Genomic DNA, 19,739 nt, shown 5'->3' with positions numbered 1-19,739 from the left:
GGCACGGAATCCAGATATAAGAACAAAATTCATACTGCACAAAAGCTGCATCTTCGCTATCCAAGGATTTTGATCTACTCCTCTCCCATCCATCTCTGGCGAATTGAGATAGAATTTCGGAGACACAAGTAATGATTTTCATTGCTTGCAGTCTTAACAGATTGCATCCAATCAAAATGATTACGTGCGAATGTAGAAAATATAGGAAAACAATTGCCACGTGCTAATTGTGCAACAAGTCTTTACACCCCAAGACATACGACAATGTTAAGCGACAGTTTAAATGTTTTTTTAATCAACTAATATAAGTTTCTGTGTATGTTCCTTGCACAAATGTTGGAATGTCAATGTTTTTTTTCCATATCTGCCTCCTCAAGTTTGTAAATTGAAAACGCCACCGTGTTTGCACCTTCACATTGAAGAGCGTTCAAGTGCTACCATTGGTCAAGCATAATTTATTTCTGAATGAGCGTGACTTTAATCAACCGAAAGATCGCACAACATTGTTGTCACAAATGTTTGCTACATCTGCCAGGGATGGAAAGTAGGGGAGTGGATGTAACATTAGTAAAAAAAAACCAGTCTGGTTAATGTAAATCAAATAAATCAAAACCCACAGTATTGGCTCCTGACAATGCATGCAGATGCATAACCATCCATGGCACCTTGCACTGTAGTGAAACAGTTCAACATAAGAACAAACAGTAAGAAACCAATTAAAACGGGCACTTAACATCGATTCAAAGGACAAACACATATAGTACAACAACAGTTTAACACAGTGTGACTTATATCTTGACACTATTTCGTCGACTTATAGTGTTTTATTGTCCTCTTGGTTTACCATGTTGGATTTTTTGTCGTGATAATTTATGAAACAATTTCATTTTAACTTCGTTAAATGGTTTAACTAATTTCAATGTGGAGAGCTATGATTTCGCGGTTCAGAATGTTGTCTATCGACACTTTTGAAATGTATGAATTGATTTATATTGCAACACAAAAGCCAACGTTCTATGGAAATAGAAAAAAGCTGTAGACATCTCTCATAGAGATCCCTAATTTGATCTTTCTTTTGAACCGATTCAATAATGTTTTAAAACGTACCTTTAACTGTTACATGTTAATTGTTTTTTACCGATGACATTTATCAGAACTTATAAATAAAACTTATTTGTATTTCCTAAAAAAAAATAGCAAACGATATTACATGTATTAAGAAAACATTTTGAAACCAAATTGTTTAAAAAAATGATAATTCATTTGATAATTTCTCAACGATCTTATCCCAATCTACAATAATTCTAAAATTTAAAACAAATTACACAATATTCTTAAGGTATTTTTTAGGTTAAACATATTATTAAAGGAAGCAAATGGGATTGATCAAAAGTAATAACAGTATTATAAAATTCACTTGATAACTTAATTTTGTTTATAATGTTGAAGTAGTTAAAGCGAAATAGATCATTTTATTCCCGGAACACTTATGGTGTGATACAAAATCAGTATCGTAAATTTGTTTATTTGAACTGTCTGCTGATAAGTAAGTACGTTTATCATTAACTATTTAACTTTACTTTCTATGCACTAATTGTATTTAATTATTGAATTCTACAAATTGTTTTATCTCATATCATATCACATTCTTTACTATGATTTTTTTTTAAATGTATGCCTTGTCATCGTAACACCGTAATCATGGTAATCACATGTTATACTAATCAGAGTCAGGACATAACAGTTGTAATTCATTCGTTTGAGGTGTTTGAGTTTATTATTTTTTCATTCAATTACTTTCTTTCCGTTTTGAATTTTCTTCGTAGTTCGATATTTTATGTTATTTTGTTGATGTTTTATGAAAGAGTATGTCACTCGTTTAAGATGACACCTCAATTATACATCAACCAGAATAATACTTGTATGAGCTATTACTTTTCTATCTCAGCTTTCAGATTAGTGTTTTATACCACAATCACAACAGTTGTCCGCTGGACTACGATTGGTTATATACACCAACTAATAGTTGAACTCATAAAACGTGAATCAATGACTTTTGTCAAAACATATACATATGAAGTGATGCACCTGTCTCATGGACATTGAGCTTTTTTCCTTTGTATCTAACGCGTTTGGTCGCTGGTGTTGTGTTTATTTTAGTATTTTGTTTTATGTAGAGAAGTTTAAACTCTAGAACTATGTCGTTTTACATTTTTCATTTCTCAAACAGAAAGGGTTAGAAAAATGTCATGATTTTCATTCGTTTTGTATAAATGTGTTCAACCGAACCGTTATACTATAGTGTTTATCATAGCAAAGTTCTAAACAGGGGGTATAATTAACATTTCTTATACCAGTAAGATACTGATCACGTTTTTCGTGAAAAAAACATTAACTTATGGTTTGGTGGATAATATTATGTTTTAACCAACTGGTTTTTGTTTCTTTGCTTGCATAACATATCAACACCACGTCAGCATTTAATTGACTCTACATGAAATAAAACATGAAATGATCATTAAAAAGGAATTATTTTAATCTGGAATAATGTTAAATTCTGTAAAATTCATGAAAAATTCATTATGTAAACTGACCGAACTAAATAGGATTAGCAATGCATGCATGGCTTAGTGGGGTTAGAAAGTTCAGCATGCAATGCTAGTTAAAGTAAAAATAACCATAGCCATAGTATATTTTTATCATTCATTTCTAATAAATGTTCCAGAATTTAAAATATTTCAGATTCAAATAATTCCTTGTTATCATACAATATTATAGAAATGTTATAAAAGAAGCAGAAGATCGGAAAAGATAATTAACTTCCTAATATTGTCCAATAAAAAATCTAAATCTAAACCCATTAAGGATCTATGCAAACAAAAATCAAACATTTAACCATAGTATATAAATGATCCTTGTTACTTTTAGATACTGTTCCTTTCTTTAACAATGAACTGCAAACAATTGTTTGGAATCACTTTGATTTGGTAAGTTTTGGAAATAGTTATTTGTGCTGGTATCAAACAAACTACCAAAATATATTACAGACACAAGGCTTAAAAATTCAGAACGCCATAGAGCATTTTTCTACACAAGACACATCAGTGGCGCACAAATCTAAACTAATCGAGAGGATAGTTGTAGAGCTGTAAAAAACAAAAAAAATAATAAAGCGTTTACTCATATAACATTAACCTGTTTATGCATGAAGATATGACATTCTTTGAAAGGCTGGTGAAGAAACAAAAAACACGAGGGAACTATAAACCCGATTTATGTGATCTCATTTGCATTCATACCACATCTCCTTATATCCTTATAACACTAAAATGTAAAAGAAAACAAGATATGAAGGAAACGACCACCACTGAATAGCAGACTCTGAATCTAGACTGAACCTACAAAATTCCGCAGGATTTAATAAGTTTGCTGGCGCTCAACCATCCTCTTACCTGTGGCAGTGGTGTAAAGGCAAAACATGAGAACAAACTTATAAAAATCGGTAAAAAAAGTGGTTATTTCATCGGATAAGATCACAAAGACAAGAAAAGAAACAGTACAGATTTGAGAGAACTAGACTGTTAACACTGATGTCGGAATTTGGAATATCTGTAATATGTGATTTATGTGATACTCACTTTAAAACATATTTCTTGTTAATGTGTTTTTTTAAATCAAAAGTTTTCACGTGTTTGAAATTTTGATTTTATCGTTGCTAAATCGAAACGTTCGAATTTTTTTAACAATTAGTGATATTTTGGAAAGTAGTTTATCGGTTTAAAATGCATTTAAACGATGTCTCCGACGTGTAAAGAAGGCTTTTGGGTTGATTACTACTTTTATAATGCATTTGCTTACCATTTAACATGTTTAAAGTTCTAGTACTATTATTTTTCATAATAATATGGTTTTATTGTCGTAGTAGTATACTGTCAAATATTTTTCAGGGTCTTCAAGTTTGGGTCGGTAAGAAATTATAACACTTATACCAGATGAAACGGAATGCAAATTCAACCAAAAAAAGGTTTTGTACATGTTCGAATCTCATTATTAAACATTGGATACAAGAATTCGAGGATATTATGACGCCTCTTTCCAAACCCGAGTACTGTATCCTAACAATACATAAAACGTACACACAACAACACAAGACAGTTGTATGACACAGTTTTATGAATTCTTACTGATCTGCCAAAATCGATTGTTTGACGATTAATCAACACAACAGAGCGTAAGATAAATTCGATTTGCCATTTTTCATTCAAAACCTAGTAAATACTTTGATAGCTGCACACTCCTTATAGAACTAAAAAAAAATGTAAACCTAAAGTAATATTTGACTCTTAGAAATCAATGATTTCTATTTAAAAAAAAACATTAAAATGTATTATATGCAGTTTACATAAGGAAATAGGACAGTGTGTCTTAATGCGAACCAGTTTTATTGAATGTATCAATCCCTCCCCCCAATAAAAAAAAAAGAAAAACCTCTGGGCAATTATGTCGTCATTTTGATTTATATTATCAGATGTAATATATACATGATATAAGTCTCTTAGTTAAAAATCATATTAATTCTTCATTACACAAACTGTCAACTGCAGTTTGCATTACACATTTTTTGATTTTGTTTTTAAGTTTGCAGAATGTCAACACTGCACCTTCAACATTACCGATCCTGAATGGCAGAATATGTGGTATCTTGTAAGTAAAACAGAAAGAAAATCATCATTTGATAGAATGAATGAATTCTTTATTTGCAAAGCAGTAGTTACATGCTATAGCAACACAAACATATTTACATTGTGACACACAATAAACAACAGAGAACAATTTCATAAGATAGTACAATAGAAAAATGATCAACTTATTAAATGTGATCTAATCTGCCAGGCAGATTTCAAATAATTACATAATTTTCCAACTAAAGATCTAGATTAGGTTTGATACAAATACATAAGTTTTGTCACATTTGGCCATGAACAGTAATAATTTGGTAAAAACTGCAGTCGTTCATGCCTATACGCAGGACACACTAGAGTAAAATGGTACTCATCTTCAACACTTTTCATACTTTTTTTTATTATTTACAATGCTTAACTCAGTTGTTCTATGTTTGAAATTTAATACTTGACGAAATCCCTGAATTTATCAATTTAATATTATAACTTAAGGCGGTAGACCTAGGTTAAGGGAAATAACTCTTAAAATCATCAGTACGTTTGTGTCAACCATTTTCATAACTATATTCTTAGCTTCTAGGTTACATAGATTATTTCCAATCTGTTTCAGGTAAATGCTTAAAATACATTGATGATACTTGACGTTTACAAACGCATAACTGATTTAAAGAGTTATCTCCCTGAACCAAGGTCTACCCCCTTAAGCACAAACAAAAAGCTTCTCATTTTATCAAAATGTGTACGGTAGCTTTCATTTATTTTTATTGATGATATATGTGTAACAATTATCTTTAAACATACAGGTCTTTTTAAACATTATTTCTGAGGCATGAATTTGTTTTTGTCAATTGTGTAAGATTCTAAGATCATGTTTATAATTCAGGATTTTGGTCATTTCATACGATTCCTTGCCGCTCGATGTTTAAACATGCTTTTTCATATATCTTTTTTTTTAAATTTAAATTATATGTTAAGGCAATTGATTGTACAAAACGTAACACAAGCTTTACGGGTTGAAATGGAAATTCGATTATTGGTTCAAATTATGAAAAAAGCTTACAACATTTGAAGAATACAAATTGGTATATATCTTTTCATTCCTGATTGTTTTATTTCTTGACGACAGTGTCACTAAAACATAAATGGGGTACACATCAAACTTCGACTTAAACTAATAGATAATTTATATTTTGAAAAACTGTGTCATAATTTTTTAATTTCTAAATGTTTTGGCTTAAGCGTTAAAAGAAATTCAGAGGAATTTGTTACTTATATATGTCTTTCTAACGGCTTACCACTATCTTTTAGGACAATTCTTATACTAATAAATATGACATGAACGTATTAACAGCTTGGGAAAGCTGTGTAAACGGTACTGGCGTGACCGTGGGTGTAGTAGACAATGGTATACAGGACCACGCTGACCTTAATATTGTGAGTAGATTTACCTGTTATCGATTTACTGCTGAAGTTATTGTTTATGTCGTTTTATTAGTATGACATGAAATTATCATATCATTAAGAGCACATTTTGTCCTCTTTTTTGTAATTATTCCACAAATTTGAGATGCATAAAAAGTAAAATCGATAAAAAAAACTGAACTCAGAAGAAACATCAAACCGGAAAGTCTTTAATCAAATGTGAAAATCTAAAGATAAAACATATCAAACGAATGGTTAGCAACTGTCATATTTGTGAATTTGTACAGACATTCTTTTATGAAGAACATGATGGATTAAAACTTGTTTTAAAGTTAGCTAAACCTCTCACTTGTATGACTTGTCGCATCAAATTCCATTACATAAACAACGATGGGTAAACATAACAAACTGACAAATTAGGTAAAACTTCCAAATAAGGGTACAGCAGTCATAAGTAAAATCACAAAAATACTGAACTTAGAGGAAAATCAATTCGGAAAGTCCATAATCACATGGCTAAATCAAATTACTAAACGCATCAAAACGAATGGACAAGAACCGTCAAATTCCTGACTTCCTTTCAAATGTAGAACTATACCTGGTTCTATATCGTTAACCCTCTCACTTTAATGACAGTCTCACCAATTCCGTTATATTTACATTGATGCGTTAAATAAACAGACACAATGAATAAAATATTCAAAATACGGGTACATCAGTCATCATCGTATAACAATTTAAAAAGAGACATTTTAACAGAACACAAAAACATCTACTATCTACGAACACATTCATTGATTTGAGTGTCTGACGTCAGCAAATTTTATACGTCACATAAATTTGTCGTTCAATGTGCATACAAACAGTTTTAAAATTTACATAGGCAATGTTAGCATACAGGAGTAAAAAAGTCAAAAATATGTAAGAATAAATTTCAGAAATAGACCGAGATGGGAACTTGTCCAAAAGTTATATATAGAATTTATAACATTGTGTTATAATCTTAATCACTATAAAACAATCAAATATGTAAAAAAGAAGCACAAAATGTCATATAGACCAAACCTATTATCAACAATTAAAGACAAGAATACACATATTTACGATAGAACAATTACACATTGACAGGATGTATTCATTTACAATAGCACAAGAACGGCAAGTATAAGTACAAAGCCACATATGTATCGAAGTAACACCAAAGGCATATAGATAAACATGAAAGGAAAGAGTACGATAATATCATACACAATATTATAATGATAGGATGTACAAAAATAACAGGTTCCTAAATCACAGTAAAAAAACCACAAAGAAGCACAAAAGGTCACATTCAATAACCTCATTCAGTGCTTCCTTATTCTTCAATTGTATTTATGAATGTTATATCCATCCATAAACGATTGAGAGATTTTAAGTTCTGGGACCAAATGGTCAGACCAACACTGACTCTGACGCAAATCCGGGAGTTTGACGTCAGAATGTCAGAGGTGGAGATATAGAATAATTTTGTCGTTCAAAGTATAAAAGAATATAGTCTATAGTTCTTTTTAGGCTTTCCTTCTGCAGAATGTAGATTGAAGATTAGAAGTATACCTTTCCTACTTGCCGTTTTCTTTATGCTAATTGAGTATTTCTTAAAAAAAATAGTCACGTGATTATGTATAAAAGAAATACAAAAGGGCATATTGACAAAATCAGTGTCACTCTGTTGGTATTTTGAATAAAGCCGACACGTATATGTCTATTGATTCATTACCATTTGGGTAACAGCTAGAGCAAAATATATCATAGTCATTCAGAACGAGACTACAATTTTACAAATAATCTAATACTAAAGTTATCCGTAGCCAGTCGACTTTAATAATAACAGGGAGGTTGACATTTCCACGCGAAATTTAAAAAAAAATTGATATGTGTCACTGTGAAAGTCTTATTGATGGCAGTATACCTTGCCCAATAAAAGAAGCAGACACAACAATAATGGCATCTTATAACATATAGTAAATATATGAAGAATATACTATTTTGATCATAAGCATACTTTCTGAAGAATTATTCTTATATTATACCATCTGATACAATCTATATAGCTGGTTCCGTTTATATCACTTTCACACGATAATTCCTTTTTTAGGATAGGAATCTGGATGCTGGTTATACAAACAAAAGTAAACAAGGGAATCCAACTCGGTAAGTCAACAGGCATATCAGCTAGTTTAGACAGGATTGCTGCTACAGTCAAAACGGCGAATAGTTGATAAGAAAGTTCGTGACTACGTTTTATTTGTTTGAATAAGAAATAGTAAGATATGAGACGTTTGAAATTTTGTGAGTAAAACGATAAATATTAAAAGTAAATGGTACTGGTTTTAATATGATAAAAGGTAGATAACAAGTTAATAAAATGCGTCCTTTGTGACTAATCATAAGATGTTTGCATTTGTTTCAGGTCACGACAGTCATTTTGGGTAAGCATTCAAAGTTTATCTCAAGTAATTTAATTTGTTGAAGAATTTGAACGGTCTCATTAATATAACCTCTACCAATTCCATAAAAATCTTGAAACGTCTAATTAGTATCTAGAAAACATATATGTACATAAACATATATGTTCAAATTCACTGAAACAGATAAAACTGAAAAAAACAGATCAATATTGCATGCACCTCGTTTGGTTCCAACCTTTTTTCGAGTCAGACTAAAAAGTCTGCGATTAATTACAGTTTGCATTTATTTACGCACCATGATGGTATGATGGTGAGTTCTCAAATATCAAACTAATGTAGACAATGATACAATATATCTAGATGCAGTAGTTGTCAATCTGCAACTGATCATTTATTTTTTATTTCACTCTTTGTTTAACCGACTCTTCGTGTTGCTCATTCTTTCGTGGTCTGTGTTGTATTTTGTTTACTGTTGTTTGTCTGTTTGTCTTTTTCGTTTTTATCCATGGCGATGTCAATTTACTTTCGACTTTTGAGATTAAATATCCCTTTGTTATCTTTAGGCTCTCATATCCATGATAACTAATTGTCGTTTAGTTGAGTATCAATACATAATTATTTGCTTCTTTAAGACTAGACCAATGTCTGCTGCTACACGGAGAAGACAACATCAAGCATCACTTAAGTAAGTAAATACGTTATTTATATCATTTCGAACATACATTTTAGTTTGTTATATATTGTCACGTAGCTTTTGATTTTCAAAATTTATACAGCCAAAATATACCAGTGTTGAGTAATTATTTATTATACAATATCCAATTTGTTTTCTTCAAATTTGATACCAATATCTATCATATACCGCGTTATTAATTATAAAGGTATACTGTTTGTTTAAGATAACCAATGCCAATCGGGTTGTATCAGCTATCCATGATGATATCGATATCATTTACGGCCACAAAGGATTTACTAGACTTTTTAATATATATGGCGTCTTGCGATCGATATCAGCCACTGTTTATCAAACCTTTCATCTGCCTAACGTTCTATCACATAAATCATCTACTGAAATTTATACATCAGTGCATATGATATTTTTTTTTTTTAATATCACACATCCTCTCAATTAATATTGTTGTTATAGTCGATCGAGCAGAGCCTTTGGGATTATATTAGTGTGTTAGATTTATACGAATGTTATATTGAAAAAAGTCATTTGATAGTCTATAGGGAAAACGGTACTATTTATTCTGCCATAGGCGACAATAATAACATTTTCTAAATTTACCACTTTTTATAATAAAAACCTGGATAAAACAGTTATGCGTGGTGTTAGTACTTTATTATTCTATTTTAAAAATGGAAGCCATATAGTATCATGACCAATTTCCAACGGAGCTGGTTTATGTTAATCATGTCCACCGTCATTTTACCACAAATGTATGAAATTTTGGAAGCCTTTTCGAATATTCTCTAGAATATATTTCAATAGGTTTTAAAATTTATATTGTAAATCTACACACTGCAGTTATTCATAGATAAATAAAAAATATATTGTGCTCTTACATCCAATCACAGCGCTCTTAAGTTGACTTCCTACGCCCTATCTTGGGTACACAAAAGGCCAACTTAATTCTAAGTAAATGTTATACTACCGTTTTCCCTTTATTACGATATTATGATGTCTAACTTACCCTGATGGGAAACACTATCTTGCCACTATTAAACGTCCTTCATACTTTGTTTGTTACACTGATTTGACACCTGAATAGAATTTTGTTTTTGATCTGTAGACAACACACGTTATCTTACAGATATCATATAAAATTACAGTTACTGTAGATTTTAATCAAACTGAAAACAGTACAAAAGTTATTTGTACCTGCATCTTTTATAAACAGTTAACTTTAAAAATTATTTTGCTCATAGAAATTTACATCCAGTTAAATCCTGCTAATTTCCGATATTACATCTTTTTATCATCTAATTTCCGAATTTTTATAAAAGGAGACGCGAAACACAGAAAGAAGTCAGTCTGTCTGTTTAAAAAACGTCCCTATCAGATGTGTCTAAACTAACCAGTTGCTGAAATGTACATGCATATCAAATATATATTTAAATAATTATTAAAACTCTAAAACCAATTACATCAGAAACTACTAGTCTTGACATGCTTCCTACACTTATGCAAATGGTAACAGAAAACCTCACGAGGTATTTATCAAGAGGTTATCCTCTCCATATGGGCCAATAATATTTCTTTGAAATGTAAAAACAATATGGAAAAAGTAAACAGTATTACCTTCGAAAAAGATTTCGATTTAGTTTAAGTCAGAAAAGAGTTGAAATGCTGCACCGTGTGTAGATGTTCATTTTAGTTATAATGGTTTTGTAGCCCTGGAAAATAGAAATTAAATTAAACAAGCAAAATCTCATCGCTCTTGTTTGTAATTTAATTTCAAGAGATTCAGACCAAAAGTTACATGTCCAACTTTTTTGATTAGTCGAAAAACTGCTGATAGAAGGATTTTAGGTAGTCTGAATTGCATTGAAAATCATTTGAAGATATCTTCTGCTTACATTTTCCTTACACATCAGTAGTATTTATGTGGCAGGTTGACATTATCAGCAGCACAGAACAATTTTAAAGTCAAACTCGTAAATATAAAAAAGGTAGTACAGACTTGGAATTATTTTTTTTACAATACTTTATTCATGGTACATTGTTAAACAATTACATGGTTTTTAGGGATGATTTTGAATGTATCAAGCAATTTACTTCTATGTAAATGATTCCATAAACAGATATAATAAACCAATTGCTTTGGCACTGAAATTTTTTATCAAATATAAAAAAGAAGATGTGTTATGATTGCCAATGAGACAACCATCCACAAAATACCAAACAATGACACAAACATTACCAACTATAGGTCACCGTACGGCCTTTAACAATGAGCAAAGCCCATACCGTATAGTCAGCTATAAAAGGCCCCAATAAGACAATGTAAAACAATTCAAACGAGAAAACTAACGGCCTTATTTATGTAAAAAAATGAAACTAAGCTAACCTATTTCCGGTATTTTTTTAAGACATGGCACACGAGTAGCCGGCATTGTGGCAGCAAAGAAGAATGGCCAGGGCACTATTGGAATTGCATTTGGAGCTACACTTGTTGGCAAGTTGATGTTTTTTATTATTTTCTGGCATGAGAATCACATAGAGTGTCAAAATGTCGGACTACATATGTACAGTTTTTCAATTCTTACAAGATATTCCCGTCGTTTTAAATCCTTTTCGTGCCATCCTTTCAACATTTTGTCCTTAACCACTGTGATTTTATTCTTTAAAAGATGTAAATGTTACTGAATAATTAGAAAGATATACTTTTTAAGTTACATAAACTAATATACTTTATTCCATATTGATGAAATTTTAGTAGATTTTTCAATATGAATGGGATTTAGCGGAAAAAAGTATATTCACCGCGCAAATCGTCGCGTGCTTTTACGTGCATAATTTTGGTAAAAAAACCGTTGTACAATTAGTTGAGGTAAATAATTGCCATTACATACATTTCTTTCGGAATATGGAATAAAACAATGACTGTCTTTTGTTTCGGTCAATATGTGGTTTAATTGACTTTTGAAAAACTGATATTCACTTCGACCGTTGGCCTCGGTGGGATAGACCCGATCAACAGTCACCAAACTTTGCATTATCTAGTAAAATGACGGAATGTAAAGTTAAAGGATAATATTTGCTTCTTGAAGTATTTCTTTATGACATCAACAAATATGTTATCGATTAATCAATCAATCATAATGATATTCGTCTTTTATTCGTTTAATTTAATTAATACTTTTCAAATATCTGACTCATTTTGATTCGTAATAGCATTAGGGGAAGAGTAAAGAGGGTTAAAAATATATTCGGGTTTTAAAGTTTATTACGATTTAAAAATTATTTGAGGTAAAGAAAAATCGTTCAAGATAAAACCATCATATTTTACGAATCTATTTCCATTTTATTGCAAGCTAGCTATAAAACCAGGTTTTTAATCCCTCATATTGAAAATATGGAAATACCTGTAACCAAGTTATTAAAAGTACAGAAGCTTTCGTTTGATGTGCATGTTTGTGCTTTTAATTTTACCATTTGTTCAGATACATGTTCTTTCCATTTTGAATTTACCTTTGAGTTCGCTGTTTGTGGTTTTTTTTAATGCTCTCATGAAGACGGTAAGTGTGTCATCATGACAACAAAAAGCAAATGTTTAGCTACAACTTTATATCCGTACATTTTGTTTTCGTGGAACTATGGTACAGGTATAGTTTATGATACATAACCAAGAAGCTAATAATTTATGTTTTATTTATTTTTGATAGATGTAAGAATAGCATCAACCTCTGTTATTAAGACATTCAATGCGAGTCTGCTGAAACATAAATCTGATGTAATAGATGTATACAGCTGTAATTTGGCCAATTTCCATACTGGGAAAAAAACATATCCGTTGACAGCAAATCAAGAAAAAGCTTTCCAAGAAGGAACAACTTATGTAATTATGTAGTCACCTATCTTTTGATTGTTGTATATCACCATTCACTGTTTTCTGCAAGTGATTTTTTAAGCAACATTGAATAAAGTAGACGCAACAAAACAGTGTGTTTATGTGAGAATAGAGTTTCGCTGTTATTAAAATAAATTCAAGGTCATTATTTTTTTGATGAATCGCAGATTTTATTTCTTTTTATCAAACGGGTCACTCTGATTCAAACAAAAATTTCTCTGAAACTGATATTATCAAGACGCTTGATTTCTTGATTGACAACATATTTGTTACGTTCGGAGGACGTGTTTTTCAACAGACTGTCGGCATTCCGATGGGAACAAACTGTGCCCCTCTACTTGCCGACTTGTTTCTTTATTATTATGAGACTGAATTCATGCAGGAAATTTTTAGGAAGAAAAATAAGAAGTTAGCAATATCCTTTAACTCTACTAAACGCTATATAGATGATGTTCTTTCACTAAATAATTCAAAATTAAGTGACTATGCGAAACGCATCTATCCCATCGAACCAGAGATAAAGGATACTATCACCTGAGACCACCCCTAGTTTTTTTATTGGGTTCGTGTTGTTTATTCTTTAGTTTTTCTATGTTGTGTGATGTGTACTATTGTTTGTCTGTTTGTCTTTTTTTATTTTTAGCCTTGGCGTTGTCAGTTTATTTTAGATTTTTGAGTTTGATTGTCACCTTGGTATCTTTTGTCCCTCGTTTTTAGTTTTTACTTTATTTGTGTCACTCTTAGTAAAAATTCAAAATTGGAAAATGATACTAGTATACATCTTTAATTTGATGAAATTAAAATAGACAATTAAAAACAAAACAACTGTTGTGTTTATTTTTTGGCTAATAAGGGGGTATCATAATGCATTATTTTGATATTCTTTTATGAAAATAAACCGCTCTCACGCGTCCGGTGGTCTATATGTGCATTTTATCAAACCTTTGTAGGTCACTCAACAGACTTTGTACAATATAATTTGATAAATGTCATGAAAAAAAGGGATCTTATAAAAATCACAAAAACTGAAGATTATCTTTCTTATTCACATAAAGAATTCCTTTTCTTTTTGAAAAATTACAGACAAATACCATTGTCAACTGTCGATACAAAGCTAATTGCATAATCACGGAATTGAAATACTTTACCATTTATTGTATAGTACGGGTCGGAATGAACATATTGCAAATCGATATATTGGCTTTTTCTCAAGACAAATTCAGGATATCATAAATCATGCTGTATCGTTTAAAATAGCGGTATTCGGTCATTTTAGACTTCCCAAAAGTTTTCAAAATATTTGAATATAATTTTATGCACTATATTTTGAAACGGTTTTAAATAACAGATCAGACTTTTAACCTTCAATATACATATATTTAAGAGGCATAAGACACGAATGCCCGTACATATTTTTATTTATAGCTGTTGAAATATCGGCCTTAAAAATTGGACAAGATTTTTATATAAAAGGATTAAAAAAAGAAATTAAAAGTCCTATAGTAAAACATATTAACACAATAAGCGCTTGTTCAACCTTATTTTTCAAAAATAAAACTTTAAATTTGAATTGATAGTAAATAACAAATATAAAAAAAAAAGTAAAATCACAAAAATACTGAACTTCGAGGAAAATTCAAAAAGAAAAGTCCCTAACCAAATGACAAAATCAAAATCTCAAACACCTCAAACAGAAGGACAACAACTGTCATATTCCTGACTTGGTTCAGGCATTTTTTAAATGATATATGAGGCAATTTTGGAAGTATTAGAATAGGAACCTTACATATCTAAAATTTGGACTTAAATCAAAAATAATCCTAGAAACGAATTTTGTATCAAAAACGGGCAGGTTGAATAATAAAGCTCATATCTTTTCAAATTAATTATATTTCAGAAATAATAGAATAATTAGTTGACCAACTTCCCTATATTCCTTAGACATTGGGATAACATACCAAATGAACACAAATAACTTCTAGACCATCGTGCAGAATGACGATCTTGATGATGCTCGAAACGTTAAAAGAGGTGCAGTGATACAAACACCTTTTCCATCTTTTTTAAATGATGCCATATTAGAGTGCTTGATTAACAAATTTTCTTGTAGAACTTCTAGAAAAAGACATTTGGCGTTGAACGTCGTCGTCTATCGTCCATACAATTGTATAAAAAAGAAGATGTGGTATTATTGCCAATGAGACAACTATCCACAAAAAGAACAAAATTTCACAAACATTAACAACTATAGGAAACCGTATGGCCTTCAACAATGAACAAAGGTCATACCGCATAGTCAGCTATAAAAGGCCCCGATAAGACAATGTAAAACAATTCGAACGAGAAAACTAACGGCCTAATTTATGTAAAAAAATGAACGAAAAACAAATATGTAACACATAAACAAACGACAACCACTGAATTACAAGCTCATATAGACTTTTAACTTGTTTAACACACCTGGTTAATTTTTTGGGGTACTATATATGGAAGATTGGAAGTAAACATATTTGTTAAGATCTGCTACAGCAAGTTCTCGTCTTCCCGTCAGTTAACCACTACCCACCAAAAATTCTCTTCATATGATGCTGAAATCATATATAAAGATGTTGGAATCGCCATCATATATTTCCTGTTAGAAAATATTATAGTTAATTGTCTTATTTGGGGACCATCTACAATTGCAAGCTGTGTGGTAATTTTTATATATATTTTTTTTTAACTAAAAATAATCTATACTAGATACGAAAGCTTCTTTTAGATTATTTATTATATGTTTAAGATTTATTGATTACATGTTGGTTTAGGTATTGTCTTTGGTTTGTTTATTATCTATTATATTTTTCACATCAAGCTATTTTGGCGATTATTATCAATGCTTTACTTTATTTTTATTAACAGGGTAGGCAAGGTCGTGGTTCTGTGTATGTTTCTACTACAGGAAATAGTGGTGCAAAGAGAAAGAACCTTTTCCGTGATAGCTGTGCTTATGACAGATTAGTAACCAATAGATACGTTATTTCAGTGGCAGGTACTCGTTCATATAGTTTCTACATATATTGTTTCATCCATGTGATAGCTTAATAATATTCTACGAAAGGGAGAAACAAATTTGAATTTTATGCCCCACCTACAATAAAAGAGGGGCATTATGTTTTCTGGTATGTGCGTCCGTTCGTTCGTCGTACCGTCTGTTCGTTCGTTCGTTCATTCGTTCGTTCGTCCGTCCGTCCGTTCGTTCGTTCGTCTGTCCTGATTCAGGTCAAAGTTTTTGGTCGAGGTAGTTTTTGATGAAGTTGAAGCAAAGCAAAATATTGTCCTATGGAATATTGTACCACAAGACAATATTTACTACCTATGCATCATCAAATATTGTCCTCTTCTATGGAAAAATGTCCAGAGAAGGACAGATTTTCATAGAGAAATTTTGTCAGTATATCGATAATATTTCACAAATGAATACTATGGAATTTTGTCTTGTTAAAGGGAGGTTATAATTTGTGTGAATTGAGACAATATTTCACAGATGAATACTAGGAAATTTTGTCCTGTTAAAGGGAGGTAATATTTTAGATATATTTTTAAATTTCTGAGTATTGAGACAATATTTCATAGGTTTTCAAGGAATTTTGTCTCATGAAGTAGAGGTTATCAACTCAAATTCATGTTAGAGAATGTCTATAGGAATTCATGTGTATATATTTACAAAATAAGTCATTGTCAGTACATTACTTATATTTTTTACGGTATAATGAAAAACAATGAAACATACAATGGAGAGTTTTTTCATTGGCACTCATACCACGTCTTCCTATATCTATTTGACAATTCTTCACTCTGTAATAAACCTTTTGTAAAGTATCTATGCAAATTTGAATATTACTATTAATAATAATATAAATTCCTTACTATACAACGGCATTTTAGTTATTAATCTCGAAATTTGTATGATGCATGCCAGCTTGTGTACTATTTCTAATTGTGTAAAAAAAATCGATTAAGAAAGATTTTCAAAGCCAATATTCATCATGTTTATCAGTATTTCATAGTGAAATATTGTCATGAACAGAATTTCATAGTGAAATATTGCCATGAACAGAATTTCATAGTGAAATATTGTCCAGAAGGAGGTGACAAAATTTCATGGACAAGGACATTATTTCATTATAAAATATTGTCAATGGCAATATTTCATTATGGAATACTGTCAGTGGACAATATTTCATTATAAATACTGTCAGCGGACAATATTTCATGGAGGACAATATTTTATTTTATGTTACACTGAAACTTAGTATATATGTTCCTTATGGTATGATCTTTCTAATTTTAATGCCAAATTAAAGTTATGACCCCAATTTCAAGGTTCACTGAACGAAGAAAAAGATAGTGGGAGTGGGGCATGCGTTTACTGGGGATACATCCTGTTTTTTTTGGGTGGGGGAAAGCTATAGTGTAATATTTTGTTCTGGATTTTTTTTATTGCAATCTCTGTCCTGCCTTTTTTTACTAGTTTATTCTGCATTTTTTTAAGATAGTGCTCATCCTGCCCTTATTATAAATCAAAACTTCTGTACTGCCATTTTTTAAATTTTATCCTAGCTCCCCTCCCCTTCCAAATACCAATCAAATAGTAGCTTCCTAAGGGAGATAAAATGCTACATCCTATTCATATGATATACAACTTCACACTGAGTAAAAAGTATACAGTATGCCGGTAATTTTACATAAAATCATACAAATGGCTTCTTCCGGTTTTTAATTGAATGTTTAATACAAAATAAATTCGAAATGAATCATTTTTTATTTAGCAAAGGTTAAATATCTAGAACGTCCTGTTTAGGTAGCAATACACAGTTAGGAAAAAAAACTTAAAATTGACACTCATAATTTTTAAACACCCTCTTCCTCCTTCTGTCTTACAAATAAGGCTTTATATGTGTATTATGCATGTATTAACCTATAGAAAGAGAATCTTCCATAGATTTGATTTCGAATGGTCATAAGGGTGCAATATAATCCCTTTTGGGTGTAACCATGGCAACAATCTGCATTTCTTAGATACCAAATATAGCAAAAAAGGGGGTGAACATGTCACAAAAGTCTCCAAAATTTGTTCTAAAGGAAAATTGATATCTTTCCTGAATCCATAGGTTTATATCTATCAAGTGGTCCAAAAAAAGCATATGCATTTTTGCTCGTTTTCTTTAAAATTGAACTGAAAAGATCGAGCGGAAAATATTTGTTGATAAACACTTAAATAATGTATGAACCTATGGACGGTACGGGTAGGAAAATACGGACTGTCAATCATATAAATGGCCTATAAATCATGTTAAAACAATCTAAATGTTCATATAAACCCAATAAGAAGGTTATATCTGTCTTCGATTATCTAAAAATCTATTTTATTGTACAAAAACATTCATATTTAAAAAATTCATAGGGGCCATAATGCGAAACTTAACATCTAGCTGTGTGTTGCTACCTTAAGTATTGATTTGAACTGAACGTATGTCTTGAGAACAGAAACTTTGATATCTATATTTGGTAGGTATTCAGCACAATCTTAGAAAAGTTCCTAACGGAAAAGCTTGCAGTGCTATGATGGTTGCAGCTTTTACCACAAAACCAGGTGTAAAGAAAAATCCTAGAGTTAAAGTGGTTCGTAACTTTTAAAATCCCTTATGCTTGGTAAATTATCGATGAAGTAATAATTTGTATATTTGGTTTTCAGTATAGATATAAAGTTTAGGATAAATAAACTCTTGTTGGTTTTACCTTGACTTTTACTATATAGGTGCTTAACCTGGTGATAAAAACTTAAGCAAAAGTCTACTTAAGATAAAGCATATGTCAGTTAAAATAGTCCTATTTTTTTAATGAAATTGTGTCTTCAAAACGGAAATTGAATTTTATCCACACTGTTGTTTTTCTTAGAAAGAAATGCTGCACGATTGTCGTTAGTTGGTTAGAAAATAAATTTTGATTTAATAAACACGACTAACAAAGAACTAGCTTCTAAACATCAAAATCTACCTGAGCAATCATACCTTTAAAGAAATTGAATTCATTGTCATAGAAATTGTATTTTTCAGATAACAACAACAGATATTGTCAACAAAACGACAAGGCATTTTAACCAGAATTCCGCAGCAGCACCTATGGTATCCGGTGCAGTAGCTCTTGCTCTAAGTGCAAAGTAATAAGTTAATAACAAAAGGTCTTTTCTATGTACAACGAGTACCACGTTCACATCTTAAGCATTGTAAACTAATATAGTGTTGATAATACACAAGGGCAAGAAGTTTTTTCATATATCAATCCAATTTGAACTGATACAGTCAAACAATTGATTTTAACAGTTCTTGAACGAAACAGTAATGTATCATTTTTCATTATCGTAGGTATAGACAATTTTCTGAAGTATTCACTAGGTCAAAAAACAAATACAGTTGAAAATTGAGAAAGCATTTGCGGGCTTTTGATTTAGGTGTGTTATCAGACTGGCCATTAGTTTTTACTTGTATGTATTAACATTGACATTTTCTGAAAACCTACTGAACAATATAGGTACTAGTATTTACATAATGTGTATCGATTTATAT

At 30.8% G+C, this 19,739-nt stretch overlaps 1 protein-coding gene and 1 long non-coding RNA gene across 2 annotated transcripts in view; both read left to right on the top strand.

Annotated features, from left to right (window-relative positions):
- Positions 1–1,430: 1,430 nt before the first annotated feature.
- LOC134705368 (uncharacterized) lies at positions 1,431–4,705 on the top strand. The gene is made up of 4 exons (XR_010105543.1): positions 1,431–1,546; positions 2,929–2,987; positions 3,948–3,966; positions 4,639–4,705. It is a non-coding gene; the product is annotated as an uncharacterized LOC134705368 (long non-coding RNA).
- A 1,291-nt stretch (positions 4,706–5,996) lies between these two features.
- The window catches only part of LOC134705367 (neuroendocrine convertase 2-like), a 38,922-nt gene continuing 25,179 nt past the window's right edge, over positions 5,997–19,739 (top strand). Inside the window, exons 1-9 of the mRNA XM_063564112.1 lie at positions 5,997–6,116; positions 8,242–8,297; positions 8,557–8,575; positions 9,187–9,239; positions 11,651–11,736; positions 12,947–13,119; positions 16,033–16,162; positions 18,686–18,795; positions 19,230–19,333. Coding sequence (XP_063420182.1) covers positions 6,018–6,116; positions 8,242–8,297; positions 8,557–8,575; positions 9,187–9,239; positions 11,651–11,736; positions 12,947–13,119; positions 16,033–16,162; positions 18,686–18,795; positions 19,230–19,333 — 830 coding nt within the window. The 5' untranslated portion in view covers positions 5,997–6,017. The remainder of the gene's footprint in view (positions 6,117–8,241; positions 8,298–8,556; positions 8,576–9,186; positions 9,240–11,650; positions 11,737–12,946; positions 13,120–16,032; positions 16,163–18,685; positions 18,796–19,229; positions 19,334–19,739) is intronic.

This window comes from Mytilus trossulus, chromosome 2, assembly GCF_036588685.1.
Source record: "Mytilus trossulus isolate FHL-02 chromosome 2, PNRI_Mtr1.1.1.hap1, whole genome shotgun sequence".
NCBI lineage: Eukaryota > Metazoa > Mollusca > Bivalvia > Mytilida > Mytilidae > Mytilus > Mytilus trossulus.
Note: the sequence above shows the minus strand (reverse complement) of the source record. Positions and strands in the feature narration are given on the sequence as shown.